A 17500-nucleotide genomic window follows, 5' to 3' on the forward strand; every position below is an offset into this window, starting at 1 on the left:
TATTTAACCTTTATTTAACCAGTAAAATCACATTACGACCATTGTCTCTTTTACGAGTGTGCACTGGCCAAGAGAAGAGGCAAATAAATGTTACACAGCTCTGCCAGTAACAACAATACAGGACATAACAAAGACAAACATGACATCCGTAATACCAAAAACCTATTACCAATAGCACCAAATACAGACTATTAAAAGGCTAATAACAGTACATAATAAAACTACTAAACTAATATAAAACTAAGATCACAGCATTTGCTACTCGTCAAAGCAGGAGCGATGGCTGGAGAGTGTGCCCATGGCAATCCTCTTAAAAGTCACTAGGGGGATCAGAAAAGCCAATTTTAATCTGGTCTGTAGATCAGACCAATTTTAATCTGGTCTGTCTGTCTGTCTGTCTGTCTGTCTGTCTGTCTGTCTGTCTGTCTGTCTGGCAGGGACCAGGTGTGTTAGTTCTCTCATATTGCAGTGTGAGAGCAGTCCGGCAGCTTCCCAGCAGGTCGATAACACGCACACGCGCACACGCGCACACACACACACACACACACACACACACACACACACACACACACACACACACACACACACACACACACACACACACACACACACACACACACACTGAGAGGCTTCTTGTCCAGACATCATAAACGCTTATAAACGGTCAGGTGTCATCTGTCTGCGCTGCTGATTGGCTGCGTGGAAACCCGAGACAGGAAGTAGTAGCGGAGCTCCGACTGAACGTTAGGAGCGTACTACGAACAGAGCTGTGATGGTGTCAGGTTTAATAATGGAGGCCTGCTACTGTATCTCTGGATTAAAGGGCATAGCAATAGCAGATACCAACTAGAAAAAGTGCTCCTCGGAGCACAGGTCTCCGCCAGGTCAGGTAGGCTATTGTGGCCTCCTGGTGGCGCTATAATAGGCCAACGTGAAAAGGGTGCCATTTCTTCTTAGGCCTTGCACGACAATCGGACACTGACTGCATTCATGATTTGAGGCATTTTGTTAAAAACATGTGTTTCGCTAAATTAGACCTGTTGGTGGCGCTATAACAGGCCAATGTTAAAAGGGTGGCATTTGTTCCTCAACATAGTGTGAATGTGCGTGCAAAGTTTGAGCGCAATTGGACGGTGCGTTCATGATTTGCGGAATTTTGTTCAAAACAAGCCAATAATGCAAACTTTAGATTGGTCAATCTTAGCCAATCAGTATGGAATATAAAAAATCAAACACATCCGTCGTGATCACATGACTATAGAGATCATGTGTACCGATTTGCGTGACATTTGGATAAAATTGGAAGGAGTAGTATTTCAATAAAAGAGAGATCACGCTCATTTGGAACAATGGAACATTTATTATGCAAATGTACGAGGTTTGGCGATCAGACTCCGTTTGCATGTAAACAGCAGATAGGAATAGGAGAGGGAGCCCCCTGGAGTCTGGACGCTGGTGGTGGGAGTGAGAGAATCGACCTCCTTTCAGCTCTTGGGCAGCGCCGGTGGAGCTGGGGATGGAGGAGGGTTGCTTGATCGCTGCCTGAGAAGAGAATGACATGTCAGAGGCAGAGATATTTGATAAACGGAGCCCGCACGCCGATTGGCTGGCTGTAGATAGGAGGAGGCGCCAGATGGCGCTTGCTTAGATTTGTGAATGGAGAGGTTTTGACAGCGTGGGAACTGGAGTGACGTAGCTCGGGGGAGGAGCTACGGACATAGAGCGTCTTGGATCTTCTTTATTGAACTTGCGCTTTGAGCTACATTTCAATAAAAGAGAGATCACGCTCATTTGGAACAATGGAACATTTATTATGCAAATGTACGAGGTTTGGCGATCAGACTCCGTTTGCATGTAAACAGCAGATAGGAATAGGAGAGGGAGCCCCAAAATAAGAGTCAGGTTGAGAGAAGCACCGTGACGATTGGATAGATGACAGGAAAGAGAAAGCTTTAAACGGCAACCGAAATGTGCGAGCAATGGAATGGCGACTAGCGGGAAAAACAAAAGGGGAGAGAGTGGATAGCATAGGATGGCCTCTGGCCACGAAAGTAGCCAGCTTCTAGGCTAGGAGATGCGAGGCCGGGCAGGCGGTTGGCCGAGTAGGCGAGTGGCCGTGAGGCGCTCGTAGACTGACCCTTTTCAGTCAGGTGAAATTCCGCCAGCATTGAGGGGGAAGCTACTAGAAATAGCATAGGATGATCATGTCCGGAATATCCACGGACGCAGAAATTAAGCCAGCATTGAGGCTAAAGCTACTAGGGAGCACAGCGAGACCGTGCAGCGACGGTCGGAAATTTAGCCAGCATTGAGGCTAAGCCACTAGAAATGGCATAGAAGGGGCTGGACGTACAGCGAAATTCCGCCAGCATTGAGGGAGAAGCTACTAGAAATAGCATAGATGTCCGACTCTAATACGGACGCAGAAATCTAGCCAGCATTGAGGCTAAGCTCCTAAGAGCGGAACGACCAAGCATTGATGGTCGGGAGGAGAAGTGTAGCCAGCATTGAGGCTAGAGCTCTTAGAGAGCAGGGAGACGTCCACGCGGAGATGGACAGCAGTAGCCGGCAGAGAGGGCTCAGGCTAGGCTCAGTAGCCGGCAGAGAGGGCTCAGGCTAGGTTAGGTGCGGGAGCCGGGGCGTGCTCGTATAGGGCCAGCTGGGCCGGCAGAGAGAGGGATAAGAGGGGAGCTATAGGAAAACGCACGCGACCAGCGTGATTAGCAATAACATGAACCACCACCAGCTATATGAGAGTTTGCACTTACCGCTGAGGTCAGGGCTCGAGCGCTTTTTGCGCGGAGAGAATAGCAGCGGCGTCAGGTCGGATATAGGACGCATACGCGGATGAGGACCAGCGCCCCAGTTGCTGGAGAGATGCTGTAGGGAGACCTTGACTGGCAGCAGAAGTAGCTGCGCCTATTCTGAATGAGTGGCCCGAATAATGCTGGGGAGAGAGCCCGCATTTGAGGAGCACTAGCTTTACTTGAGTAACAAACCATGCCTTGGACAAGGGCTTATTTGCGGGCGTTAGGAAGAGAGGGCCTGACTGAGGGGAAGGGACCCTGAGAAGGAGATACTTAAGCATGGAGGCATGCGGACAGAATAGAGAGTCGAGGCGAGCTACGATTACGGAGCAAGCGCCTTTTGCCTTAGAATGTTTAAGGTTCAGTATGTAATAATCGGGATGGAAAACTAGATCAGAAAGAGCAACGTCTTTATCGGGATTAAAAGAGAGGTTCTGAGTGGTGAATTCCCCGCTTCTTAGGAACCCATAAAAGGCGAGGAGAAAAACGCTCTCTAGAAGAGCGCCTACATAGGGAGTAAAGACTCCGGACCTTAAGACGATTATCATGGCATGGAGAATGGAAAGAGTAATAGGGCGCCTGTTGTCGGAGACAGGAGGGGACGACTTAGCTATGCCTTTCAGTATCAATTTTATTGCAGGGTGCGAAAACAAGCTGGGAAAAGAAGGATCATGGCACCTGGCATTAAATTGGACCCCAGCAACTAGGCTGCGGATGTAAGGGGAGCTTAACTTCTTCACGTCCTTACAAAAACAAATAAAGGTACAAACAGTAGTAGAATGAACGGGGAAGAGCGGCACGTTAACAGAATGGCAAAAAAAAGCAAAAGTTTTCCAGGCCGAATCATAAGAGGCGATCGTGCTATCGGCTAAGCCTTTCCTCATATAAAACCTGACGGATTCGAGAAGGTTACCTAGGAGAGGATTAACGCTGAGAACGGGGGAACCGGAGTTGGGGTTGGAGAGGCATCCGGGCAAAGCCTGCGGAAAACCTGCAATTTGGAACGAGAGAGAGAATCAGCTATTAGATTAGAATGGCCGGGAACGTGGCGCGCAGTGATGATAAAATTATGAATGACGGAAAGCCAAGTGAGGCGCCGCAAGAACAACATGATATCTGGCGATGCCGAGCGCCCTCGGTTGATGATACTGACTACGGCTTCATTATCGCAGAGCACCGTTATGCGTTTGCGCTGCCACCGCGGACCCCAGACTGAGCAGGCGACTACAATAGGGTACATTTCGAAAAGCGCGATGGAAGGCGAGAGGTCGGCGAATTGGGGGGGCCATTCGCTTGCGAACCATGAGCCTGAAAAATACCCCCCAAAACCCACGGATGGCGCCGCGTCCGTGAAGAAAGACATGGAGTCTGATGAGTGAACCACGTCGTCATAAAAAAACGAAACGCCGTTCCAATCATTAAGCAAGGCAGACCAGAATCGAAGGTCGGACCTGCACCCTTCGTCTAGGGACACTAGGTCGAACAGGTTAGGGACGGATGATGCTAGGGCCAGTAACCTGGATATGAATGACCGCCCTTGAGGGACGACGCGCATGGCGAAATTTAGGTGCCCGAGCAGCGACAAAAGTTGGCGTTTGGATATAGAAGCGCTGGAGATGTATGATTGCGTAATTTCGCGGATGCGCAGCAGCTTTTCTTCTGGCAGAGAAGCCTTCATGGCACAGCTATCCAGCGTGATGCCGAGGAATTCAATGGTAGTTAGAGGGCCAAGCGTTTTTTCCTCTGACAAGGGGATGCCTAAGGAGGAGAAAGTGGACTTTAATTTTGCCAGGGAGGCACCTGAACGGTCCTTGGGCGGGTCGACGAGCAGAAAATCGTCGAGTAGGTGCACTACTGAGGGCACGCGAACTCTATTCACCAAAATCCAGCAAAGAGGTTCTGCGATCAGATTAAACAGGGCTGGGCTGCTTCTGCAGCCGAAAGTCAGCCTCACCGCAAAATAAAAATTTCCCTCCCATTTAACACCGAAAAGGTGCCACTGAGATGGGTGGATGGGCACTATTTTGAAAGCATCCGTAATGTCTGCTTTGGAGAGCCACGCGCCTTGGCCGGCTAGTTTTATTAGTTTGATGGCGTGGTCCACCGTTGCGTAGTGCAATGAAAAAGGTTTGGGTGGAATCAGGCTATTTATGCTCGGCACGGGGCCTGAGCGGGGGGCCGACAGATCGAAAATTAGCCTTTTTTTCCCGGAGTATTTTCGCGTGGCGATGCCGAGGGGGCTAGTGCGAAACAGGGTGAAAGGGGAATCGCGAAAGGGCCCGATTAGATAACCTTTGGTCAGCTCTTTCTCGAGCAATTGAGAGACAATTTCGGGCTCTTTGAAAGCCGATTGCAGGTTGTTGCAGACGAACGTCTCGCTCACGTCTGAGAGAACACCCACTCTAAAACCCTGAGATAGACCTGAAAGCAAATAATCAACAAAGACAGTGTCTTGGTGCTCGGCCAGCTCGCCGGCCAGCGTGCTGATATTTATTGGGGTTGAGGGGTGGACCCGCAGCAGGTCCTGGAACCATCCTACTCCCTTTTCCGAGGCGGGCGGGGGCGGGATGGGAAGCGTGGGCAGACGGACTTCGGGTGCGCCTCTCCGCATGCGCTGCAAGCGTGGAAATAGCCACAATTTGACTGAGAACAAATGCCGAGGTTGAAATTGTTACACAGGGACCTGCCGTTTCTGACATGCACCGTCCGATTCTGTCGTTTCTCTGGCCCCATTGGCCCGACCATGGAGCGCTGGCGGGCTGAGGAGCCGGGGCTGCGTAGGGCTGGAGAGGCACTCTGGGGCAAAGCGGAGCTGTGTGGCCGGTGTCGCCGCATGTGAAACAGGTGATCGCCTGTTGGCCCCCGGTTATCAATACCAGTAGCTCGGTATCTAAAATAGACCAATCAATAATGGAGTTGTACTGGGAGATGTAAAGCGCAGATTTGCTCGAGAGGGCTTTGTGGTATTGGAAAAAAATGTTTTTTCCATATTTTAAATTCAGATCCCCAATTAGGGCTAGATAGGAGTCAAGCTCCTTTCTCCTATCAGGAAAAACTGAGCACATGATGTCTCGGTAGACGCCGAACGCCACCAAGAATTCCCCGATTGAAATATCCCTTGCCAGCCGGGGATCGGAGGATTTTAGGACGGCGGCGAAATTATCGCCTTTGGCTATTCGCCTTTCGCACTCAGGCGAGGGCAGCAGGATGCTGACCAGGTTGATGTTCTTGCCCTGAATGATTTTAGATCTTAGGCGGGGGGACACGTTAGAAGCCTGGGGAAGGTAGGCTCTACCTTGGGCTGGGAGGTGGACGGCAGAGGCCAGGGAGAACTGGGGAAGCTGCTCTAGGGCTGGTGGGAGAACCTGTTCCCCGGCGGGCTGCTGGATGACTGCGGCGGGAGGAGGAACCGCCGCTGGGGGAACTGCGACTGGAGGCGCAGGAGCAGCGCCGCTCTCCAGAGATGTTAGACGGGTATTGATAGCGTGAAGATTATCGAGGATCATTTGCATGTCGTTAGCCCTGGGCTGGACCGGGACCACGCCGCTTCCACTGGGCCTCGGACTGGACTGTCGAGGTGGAGGGCGGGGGGTGGACTTCCTGGTCCTCTTTCTCCCCCTAGATGGCCTGGTGGCGGCTCCGGCGGGAGCGGCCGCGGTTGCGGCGGCGGGGGTAGGTGCCGGCTCGGCAGCGGGGGCGGATGCAACGGCCGCAGCGGCTAGTTCGGCTAGGATGCTCAATTGGGCGGCGGACAACCCTGGAGCTGGATTCACGTTGGACGCAACCCGCTGCTGCTGCAGCACGGCCTCCACGGGCCTCTCCGGCTGCCTGCCAGACAGCCTGAAGCTTCTCCTGGGCTGGCCCTGAGAGTCGGACACTATGTCATCGTGCACAGAAATATCGCTACCAAACTCATCGTCCGAGGACATGATGAGCAGCGCGAGTAGAACTACGATTTTCGGAAATGAGGTACTTTCTTTTTGGACGGCAACGCAAGCTCATAGAATGCTTGTTGCTTGATCGCTGCCTGAGAAGAGAATGACATGTCAGAGGCAGAGATATTTGATAAACGGAGCCCGCACGCCGATTGGCTGGCTGTAGATAGGAGGAGGCGCCAGACGGCGCTTGCTTAGATTTGTGAATGGAGAGGTTTTGACAGCGTGGGAACTGGAGTGACGTAGCTCGGGGGAGGAGCTACGGACATAGAGCGTCTTGGATCTTCTTTATTGAACTTGCGCTTTGAGCTACATAAAAAAATGTGTTTTACATAAGTCGGCCTCCTGGTGGCGCTATAAAAGGCAGATGTGAAAAATGCAGGGCAAAGGTTTTTCCTTGACCTATAGGGAGTGTGCGTACAAAGTTTTACACAGATCGGTGCAATTATAGGTAAAAACACGAATCGGCCTGTTATAGCGCCACCATGTGGCTGATTTGAAAATGTTCAAATGGTAGTTCTTCCTCGGCCTAATGGGAATGTGCGTGCAAAATTTCACGGAAATTGCATGCTGTGTTCATGATTTGAGGCATTTTGTTCAAAACGGAGCACTCCTGCAAACTTTGGAAGACATTTTTAGCCAATCAGGATGGAATATGAGAAATCTGAAAGACCCGTTTCGTTTAATGACTATAGAGATACTGTGTACCGATTTGCGGGATTTTTGGACAAAATCTGTAGTAGTACTGTCAAAACATGTGTTTTGCACAAATCGGCCTCCTGATGGCGCTATAACAGGCCCCTGTGAACAAATTGGGGCAGAGGTTCTGCTCTGGTATCCAGGGACTATGTGTGCACAGTTTGGCTGCGAGCAAGCCAACGGTGCCAGAGATTAGCTGTACACAGACAGATCGAATGACGGACGGACACACGGACACACGGACGGACGGACAGGGGGTAAAACATACTCTCTCGCCATGCCTTTCGGCCTGGCGGAGACAATTAACCCATTAAGACCTGGAACTATGTCATTTTTAGATTTGAGCTAAAAGGCATTATTTTTACACTTTGGCTATTCAAAAATAGCAGATATACAAGCTCACTACGAGCTTGTAGATCTGCTATTTTTGAAAAATCGTGAAAATGTGTGCAAATCTTTGAATATATATATTTTTAAAGCGAACATTTTTAACTCAAATCTTTGCTTCTGGGGGGTCCCTGGAACAACATATTTTGATGGGGGTCCGTGGCCAAATACATATAATTTTGGGGGTCCTTGACATGAAAAAGTTTGAGCACCACTGATATAGAAACATACGTTTTTCAGAATACTGTTGAGATTTAGGAGACATGTAGAATCGGCTTCAGGTCTCAATGGGTTAACACATTGACTGACAGGAATTCATTCATTCATTCATCCGCCACCGCCAGCGTTTTTACTAATCTTCTGAGACCCACAAAAATCAGATAAATGTATTTTTTAATAAATCTGATAACGTTAGTCCGGACAGGCTGGAATTTGTTTAGATCACGTGATTTCTGGGTGTATTCTTCTTCGGTAGTCCCAGGATCAGTCTATCGCAATCACTGAAAACACCAAATGACGTCTATGGCAGTTTTTTCATGCCAAGGACCCCCAAAATGATATGTATTTGGCCGCGGACCCCCATCTCAAATATTTTGTCCCAGGGACCCCCAGAAGCAAAGATTTGAGTTACAAATGTTTGCTTTGAAAATATATTCAAAGATTTGCACACATTTTCAAGATTTTTGAAAAATAGCAGATCTACAAGATCATAGCGCGGCACTCGGTGCCGCGCTATGAGCTTGTAGATCTGCTATTTTTGAATAGCCAAAGTATAAAAGGTTAAAATTATTGTGACGCTATATTAACACATTTTGCTGGGGACCCCCTGGTACCCCCCCAAGGACCCCTGGGGGTCCGCGGACCCCACTTTGAGAACCAAGGGTCTATGGAGGTCAATGGCAGTCAAGCGTTGGATTTGAAATGACTTCTATAGACGTCAACGGCAGTCAATATGTTAAAAACTATTCGAACATTTTTCAAAAGTATTTCATAAATAAAAATGAAAATAATAATAATAATAATAATAATAATGTCCATCAAAATGTGTTTTTAGATCTGCTATTATCACTAGTTTGGGTCCGGGGCAAACGTCTGATTTCTCTTTTGGGTCTTGAGCTAAAAAGTTTGGGAACCACTGGTTTTATATAGGGCATAGCAGTGGCGGACATTTTGTGTTGCCACAGATAGAAACCCCATTCATTTCTCCCATAGAGATTTAAAACTATGTCAAAAAATATTTGAATACCAGACTTTTACTAGTAGAAGATGATTTCTGCATTGTGGTATTGCTACTTTTAGTAGAAATTTACACCACTGGTTAATATAAAGCTGCACTATGTAACTTCCCTCTTCTACCCCGGATTTGAACCCGGTTTCCTGTGCAAGTGATTTATCATTATTTTTTACCAATGAGCTAATGGAGCCTGCCTGCTTGCTCAGGGGATAAATAGAATATTGACCATCAGATCAACATTCGTGATAGATCCTGTGTCTTAGGTGAAACATGACTTTTGACACGCTCTAAATGTCTCAACAGCAGAGCAGGGAGACAAAATACAACCACCCCGATTGTATATGTTATATTGTATACTCTACCATAGGCTACAGATTGGGTCAAAAATGACAGTGCCGCTTTAAATAGAGCGTTTTGTACTGTGCGTTACAAATGAGGGTTTATCAATACACCAATGGGACACATGCATCAGCACAGCGCCAATAGGGTCAGCTCTTTAGCTTTTCTCCCCCAGGGCTCAATCCATGTTTAGCATTAAGCCCTAAAAAGATGCCGTCCATTAAAGTCCGGGCGGGCGTTAAGAATAGCAGCAGGGTCGATGCCTGGCTCATTAACCTCCCTTGTCTGTCTGTCTGTCTGTCTGTCTGTCTGTCTGTCTGTCTGTCTGTCTGTCTTAGTGCAGCAGATTAGTGACACAATCGTTCACTTTGTGATACAAGCGTACAATTTGGCATGAATAATGGCTAGGATCTACTTTTTCAGAAAGGTTAGCCAACTAAAAATTGAAGATGGCCGTCACATCAAAATTTGTAAAACAGGGGCGCCTGCTGCCCAGGTACATACTGTACCACATAGGCTGGTAATCCAGCATGTCGTGAGTTCGACTCCCAATCCCGTCGACCTTTGCTGTGTCCCCCCCGCCATCTCTCTCCCCATTTACTGTCAGTCTACTTTCCAAAGTGCTTTGACATCACTCTCTTAGAAAAAAGAAAGAAAGTATAACAATTCATTCAGTGTGGAACTTGAATGAATATTTAATGATCTAGTTATCAAAATGTATGTATTTTGACATGATAAATTCAATGGTGCCAGTGAAAATTCAATATGGCTTCTGGTTTTCAAGATGGTGGCCATTTTCAACAAAAAAAATCACAGTTTCCTGTTGTAATTCGATCAGACATGAAGTTTCAACCAGATGTACGTTGTCCAAGATCTACATTACAATGTTGTAATCAATGTCAATTAGTTGACATTCTTTTTATAAGAGAGATGTCAAAGCACAACCAGGGCACACTGGTGACATCATTGATGTGAGACTCATGAGGTTCAGTGTCAGCAGTTGTGTACTCACTATAGTTGTAGTCTACTAACTGTAGTTATGATTTAGTGTCCCAAATGCTATCTAGTTAGACCTATATAAACACCAGGGCTGGCACTGGCATAAGCAGTCTATGCGGTTGCTTAGGGCCACAACTACTAGGGGGGCCGGGGAGCCTGTCATAGTCACAGAAATTGTTCAGACTAATTGAGAAACGTGTGAACATTCGCACCTCAGAAGATCACACTTCTTGATAAATCTCTCATCTCTGGTGATGGCCCAGATCAGCGTTAGTCATTTCCTATGAAGATGTCTGCTCTTACACCTTCCTGGAACTGACAGAGGGAACTAGCCCAAGCAGGGTAGAGGAGATGACTCATAGGGAAGTAAATTGGGTATCACACTCTGTGATGATGTGGTCAATGTTTCGTCTGATGTACTCTTCTATGGTTTCTGCAGGAGCAGGAAGAAAGGCCAAACTCACAGGCAATAGGCTCTATGCACAGCAGCCATATTGGGAATGAATTGGGCCCCTTCCCTACTTCCTTCACAGGTGTTACCAATGCCAGGTGTTCCATTTAGTGTGGCATAGTGGTTGTCTTATTTTCAAGGACCCCCATAACTCTGAGAGCGTACAAATGGAACCAAATGGACCGGGTCCATTTGGTTCCATTTGTACGCTCTCAGAGTTACACAGCCACCATAAGGGGCCATTTGGGAACCAAAATGGAATGTTTCTAGTGAGCCAACATGCACGATATCAGCACCCTGACCAGAATGGAACAGAGCCTTCATTAGTACCACCTGTGAAGGAAGTAAGAAGAGGCCCAATTTATTTCCAATATGGCTGCTGTGCATAGAGCCTATTAAAAAGTGTGATCCTACGATCTACCAGATGCTCAATTAGCCTGAACCCTTACTGTGACTGTGACTCAAATGACAGGTGAGAATTCTCAGCCTGGTCAAACTATTCAAATTTGTAGTGGTGGACAGTCACAGTAAGTACACTTGAGTACTGTACTTAAGGAGTAGTTCACCCCAAAAAATACATATTTTCTATTAATTACACACCCCATGAAGCCTTGAATTCATGGAGATTTGGGATACAACTACGTTCAAACAAAGTGCTCTACACTTAGCCCAATCGTTCATCCAGTGCCATTAAATCAGGTGTGATCTGTATTTTCAGCAAAAAAAAAAAACGCTTTTATCCAAAGCGACTTACAATAAGTGCATTCATCATAGGTAGGGAACGAAACTACAATTCTCTTCTAAAACAAGCAACCAAGAGTATACCTAGCGTTAAAGTAAAAGTGCAATATATCAGCTACCTAATTTCATAAACAGATGAGACAAAATAGGAAATGACAAAATGAGCAAGAGCTAAAACAAATAAGTGTATCGAATAAACAAGATCCAATAAAACAATAAAACAAGAGTTTGTACAACTAGTTAACAACAAGTAGGCAAGGCGAAGAGGACGGGTAGTGTTTACCTGAAGAGGTGGGTTTTCACCCTGCGGTGAAAGATGGGCAGTGACTCTGCTGTCCTGACATCAGTGGGTTCATTCCACCACTGTGGGGCCAGAACAGATCAGCCTACCGTGTAGATCGGCCAGAAGGACCCTTGAGCGACGAGGCAATCAGTCGCCCCCCGAGGTGGCCGACCGAAGTGGTCGGGCAGGGCAGTGTTGACGTGCATACTTCTTGTGTTGCAGGTACGCACTGCACTTCCTGGTCCAGAGCGGGCTGACCTATGGCATCATGATCCTGGCGGGAGTGGAACACATGCACAAGTAAGACGGACGGACAGACAGACATTTATATTGTAAAATCAATGTTAATTTAACTCTGAGATTGTACAATTGGAACCAAATGGACCATTACGGGTCCATTTGGTTCCATTTGTACACTCTCAGAGTTACAGACCCATAAGGGTCCATTTGGTTCCATTTGTACACTCTCCGAGTTACAGAATAAGGGTCCATTTGGTTCCTAACAATCTATCATTTAGCTTGGGGTCCCCGGACCCCACTTTGAGAACCACTGGAGTAGGCTACCGAAGTCCGTCACTCCCACTACCCCTGGGTCACGGCCAGGGCAGGGATTCCACGGCGGTTTTAGTTAAAACAGCTGAACCATGTCGTGCAATTAATTATGGAAGGTCTTGTAAGCCTATCTTACACAAAGAGCACTGAAAACGAATGAAAATGCATTGTGTTTTCTGTGGCTGTGTATGCATCTAATAAATGCAATGTATGGAATTAAGCTGCAACTCTACTGACGAAACGGTAAGACAGAATGTAGCTGCTGGTTTTATTTTACAAGGCCACTAAAACCGCAGAATGGATTTAGCTGAATGGGGGGTTTGACCGGAGAAAATTTCATTTACTTTAACTAGGCTATCCGACGCTGACAAGATCGTCAGTCAGATGAGGGGATTCCTCTTACTACAACTTTGTAAAGCATTACCTTTACCTTGGGCCGTTCATTTTGCTCTCAACAAGACTTTTTTCACAGTTGTGGGTTTTGTTGGTTGTTCTTACAACAACCCTGCCCTGACAACCATGGTTGTCTGGGCGATATCACAACCAATCGATGGACGCGTTCTGCCTGGCCTTGTCTGCTGCAGGTTTCGGTGACAGCTTTGTGTCAATGTAATATGAAAACAAACTAAATAAATTGATCAAAATCCAAATGCTATTTTTTTAATTGAGGGGACGCTGCTCCCCCGCGCCCCCCCCTCCAAAACACCCATGGTTAGCAGCTGCCATTGATTGCCAGTGACAGCGCATGTTTACAGCAGCCTACACACCCGACATTTGATCAACATGAAAACATAGATTAATAAATATGACAAAATACAGCAAAATCCCGACATTATTAGAGTCTTAACTCTTTCACTTATTAGAGTATATACATTATTAAAATGCCACACTGCCCGCATCTTTCGTATTTTTTAACCTTTTCAACTGTGGTCACAGAAAATGTAGATCCTTTGATCTATCATCAGACCGTTGTAAACAACAACAGTATCAGTGGCCGTCCCCCAGAGGATAAAAAAAAGCAATTGTTAATCTTGTGATCAAAGCGCCACATTTTATATTGGATATTCGGCCATTGCAGCTTGTCCTGTTACTTGTAACAGAGTATTCCTACATTTGTAATTGTGATTTTTACTTGAGTAAAAAAACAAAACCAAACAAAATCTCTCCATATATTGTTATATGAAGAGGTCTTACAGTATGTTATTTGTTGCAGGTACTGTTTGGTGGTGGCTCTTGGATATCTGAGTTTCTGCCAGATCACCAGAGTCTATGTGTTCGACTATGGAATGTACTCTGCTGACTTCACTGGGTAAGTCTCTGCCTCTGTGTGTGTGTGTGTGTGTGTGTGTGTGTGTGTGTGTGTGTGTGTGTGTGTGTGTGTGTGTGTGTGTGTGTGTGTGTGTGTGTGTGTGTGTGTGGCTGTGTGTCTGTGTGTGTGTGTGTCTGTGTGTGTGTGTGTGTGTGTGTGTGTGTGTGTGTGTGTGTGTGTGTGTGTGTGTGTGTGTGTGTGTGTGTGTGTGTGTGTGTGTATACATTGCATGGACTGTCATTCCGTGCATAGACACCTAGAAAACCCGAAAATCCGTGCATAGCCGCCTCGCATCTCCTCCATTAACTAAACCATTTCGGAGGCGCACAGTCTCAAGCCAACTGGAGCCACGTGAGGGACCACCGAGTGAGCTAAAGCGAACGCCGTCCCGAACGTTACTCAGCGCCATTTGAGTTATGTACCGATAGGCACAGAATGGTAAATCCTGTCGTGGGGACTGCTCTGCTTCCGGGTTGCAACCGGTTACGCCCACCGTGGGACTCGCCGTACATATGCACAGATTTTCGGGTTTTCTAGGCGGCAGTCTGTCTGTCTGTCTGTCTGTCTGTCTGTCTGTCTGTCTCTGCTTCTCTTTGGGTGCACACATGATATTGTTGCTGTCGGGCAGACACTGTGTATCTCCAGTTACTTTTTTCTAATAGTTATTATTGAATGACCTTTTTTTGGTACTTTGTCATATGACAATGTTGCGCAAAAGTAATGTAAATATATGGTAAGGTCTGGACGGACTAAGAAACTGAGTTGTTACTTAAAAAATAGTCCTCTGTTTCCCTCAAACAGAACAGAGCGGAAAAACAAGAAATGTAAAAATACTCTCATTTCACTATTTGTTCCCACCTGTCGTGTGGGATTTCTGCGTGCTCCTGACCATACTGAATGTCTTTTATAAGCCTATGATGAGCTTTGATTTTGGGCAAAACGCGATCTGACGATGTTTAATGTACCCCTCTCTCTCTCTCTCTCTCTCTCTCTCAGGCCCATGATGGTGATTACACAGAAGATCACTAGCTTGGCGTTTGAAATTCACGATGGTGAGTCCGTCCTTTTAAGGACTCTACTGTAAACTATATAAATGAAGAACTCTGTAGACCATTTAAAGAACATATACATATAGTATGAAGAACTACCGTATATAGAATATATAAAGAACTATAGATTACTATTTGGCCCTCACACCTATGTCCCACCGCCGATCCAGATCTGGATAACCGCATATCCGAACGACTGGGCGTATCGAGTTTCTTTATGGTTTGTTTACTTGGATTTTCATGACAGATGAAGCGAGGGATTGATCTCATAATGTTACTGAATGAAAGATGGGCTATACAAGCTCACAACATGTCACAGGCAATGTATTGGGAACTTGTAGATCAGTTATTTACAGTGTGCGATAACGTGCGACTCCAATTGGGGTATGATTGGACGTTGGATGTCATGATATACAGTATGGCTTTTTCTTTGGTAAAGAAATGTACAGGTATACGGTTACAGGCAAACACCATGGAGGATGAAAACCCTGTTTGGCGGACATTGTCACATGACTCACGACACCATTTGTGCCTAATTTGTTGGGGGGGGGGGGGTCATGTTTCTGCAACAACATTGAACATTTGTAGCATTTCTGGTGCCTGCTGTGGGTGGAAGTGAAATCGTTCTGGAAAGTTTCACGTCTATAGACGGGTTTCCGAGCGACGTCATCACAGAGCAGAATGCGCAATCTGCGCATGCCTGGGGGTGGAAGGCGCGTTCGAAAATACAGCCCTGAGCGGCAGTGAGCGCACTGGCCAATACAAACTAATAGGCGAGTGTGCTCCGGTGCGTAATTTCCAAACCCACCCATAGGCTTCCCCCCGCAGCTGCGCGGTCATATTCCTCTCAATGTTTACTAACAGGAAACCTGTCTATTGGTCCAGCGGTGTCCAAGATTAGTTGCTCACAATCACACACACGGATGGACAGGGATGAAAACATAATCCCCACGTTGGGCTGTTCCGGGTCTGGTGGAGATAAAACAAAAAATTATAATGATAACAATAATTATAAAATTATGCAGATCCCTGGAACAATACATTTTAAGATGGGGGTCCGCGGCCAAATACATATACAAAAAATGTTTTCTAAATCCTAGCATTATGTTGCTATATCAGTGGTGCTGCAACTTTTCATGTCAAGGACCCCCCAAAATGATATGTATTTGGCCACGGACCCCCATCTCAAAATATGTTGTTCCAGGGATCCCCAGAAGCACAGATTGGAGTTAAAAAACAACAGCATTTTAAAACATTTATTTGGGTTTAAGTGTTTTGTTTCGTCCCAACAGGCATGGCCCGTAAAGAGCAGCATCTCACACCTGGACAGAAGATCCTGGCCATAAGGTTTGTAGAGAAACATTTCACTTGCTTGTTTGGCTGAACATCAAACTGGTCTCCTCCCAGACCAAACGTTCTGTTTCACCAGTATAACCCATTAAGACCAGGGGAAAGCATCTGTCATTCTGACCACTTTAACCATTATCTTATACTTTGGCTATTCAGAAATAGCAGATATGCAAGCTCTCCGCTTCATGAAAGTTTGTGCAAATCTTTGAATATTTCTTTTTTTAAAGCGAACATTTGTAACTCAAATCTTTTCTTCTGGGGGATTCTACAAATGCCTTCTAAATCCTAACAGTTTTTTTTAAACAAAAACTTCTGTTGCTATAATTAGTGGTTCTCAAACTTTTTCATGTCAAGGGTCCCCAAGATTATATGTATTTGGCCGTGGACCCCCATCTCAAAATATATTGTTCCAGGTACCCCCCCCCCACCCCGCCAGAAGCAAATATTGGGGTAAAAAATGTTCGTTTTAAAAATATAAATATATTCACACAAATATTCACTATTTACAGATCGACAAGTTCTACAAGTTCTCTACTTGTTGCCACACTTGTAGATCACACTTGTAGATCTGCTATTTTTAGATCAGTGCATGTTTGCATTCAATATGGTAATGACTCTGGGGAAGGAACTATACCTTGAGTCTGTCTGTCCTGTAGCGCCTCCCAGAGGGCAATAGGTGGAACAGGTGATTTTTATTTTCAGAATTGATATTTGTATAATGTATTCAACCACTCTCTTGCATTGTGTGTAAGTTGCATGCCGGTGCTGTGCACCCGATTTACAAGCTCTCACCGCATTACAGCGCGAAGCGGTGAGCTTGCGAATCAGTTATTTGTAATATGTTGAAAACTTTTGAAACTTGTCACCTATAATGTCATAATAGAGACGCCAGGTTGAAAAGTGTGTGTGTGAGTGTGAGTGTGAGTGTGTGTGTGTGTGTGTGTGTGTGTGTGTGTGTGTGTGTGTGTGTGTGTGAGTGTGAGTGTGAGTGTGTGTGTGTGTGTGTGTGTGTGTGTGTGTGTGTGTGTGTGTTAAAGGAGGATGCCAAGTACTTCTCTTATAACTGTAACGTTGTGTGTGTGTGTGTGTGTGTGTGTGTGTGTGTGTGTGTGTGTGTGTGTGTGTGTGTGTGTGTGTGTGTGTGTGTGTGTGTGTGTGTGTGTGTGTGTGTGTGTGTGTGTGTGCGTGTGTGTGTACACGTATAGGAGGATGCCCAGCCTGTTAGAGTACTTCTCCTATAACTGTAACTTCATGGGCATCCTGGCCGGCCCCACCTGCTCCTACAACGACTACATCGCTTTCATAGAGGGCGGGACCTGTCGCCATAGAGACTTGGAGACCAATAGGAAAGCCAGTTGGAAGCTA

At 46.3% G+C, this 17500-nt stretch overlaps 1 protein-coding gene across 1 annotated transcript in view; it reads left to right on the forward strand.

The window, feature by feature from the left end:
- LOC311063095 (lysophospholipid acyltransferase 2-like) overlaps positions 1-17500 on the forward strand; it is a gene marked incomplete at its 5' end in the record, with an annotated part of 62312 nt that overhangs the window by 38096 nt on the left and 6716 nt on the right. Inside the window, 5 exons of the mRNA XM_084082304.1 lie at positions 12098-12175; positions 13641-13736; positions 14733-14788; positions 16078-16132; positions 17341-17500. The exon at positions 17341-17500 is cut by the window's right edge and continues 24 nt beyond it. Coding sequence (XP_083938430.1) covers positions 12098-12175; positions 13641-13736; positions 14733-14788; positions 16078-16132; positions 17341-17500 — 445 coding nt within the window. The remainder of the gene's footprint in view (positions 1-12097; positions 12176-13640; positions 13737-14732; positions 14789-16077; positions 16133-17340) is intronic.

The sequence above is a fragment of the Gymnoscopelus microlampas genome (assembly GCF_963454915.1).
Source record: "Gymnoscopelus microlampas genome assembly, chromosome: 16".
In the NCBI taxonomy this organism is placed as follows: Eukaryota; Metazoa; Chordata; class Actinopteri; order Myctophiformes; family Myctophidae; genus Gymnoscopelus; species Gymnoscopelus microlampas.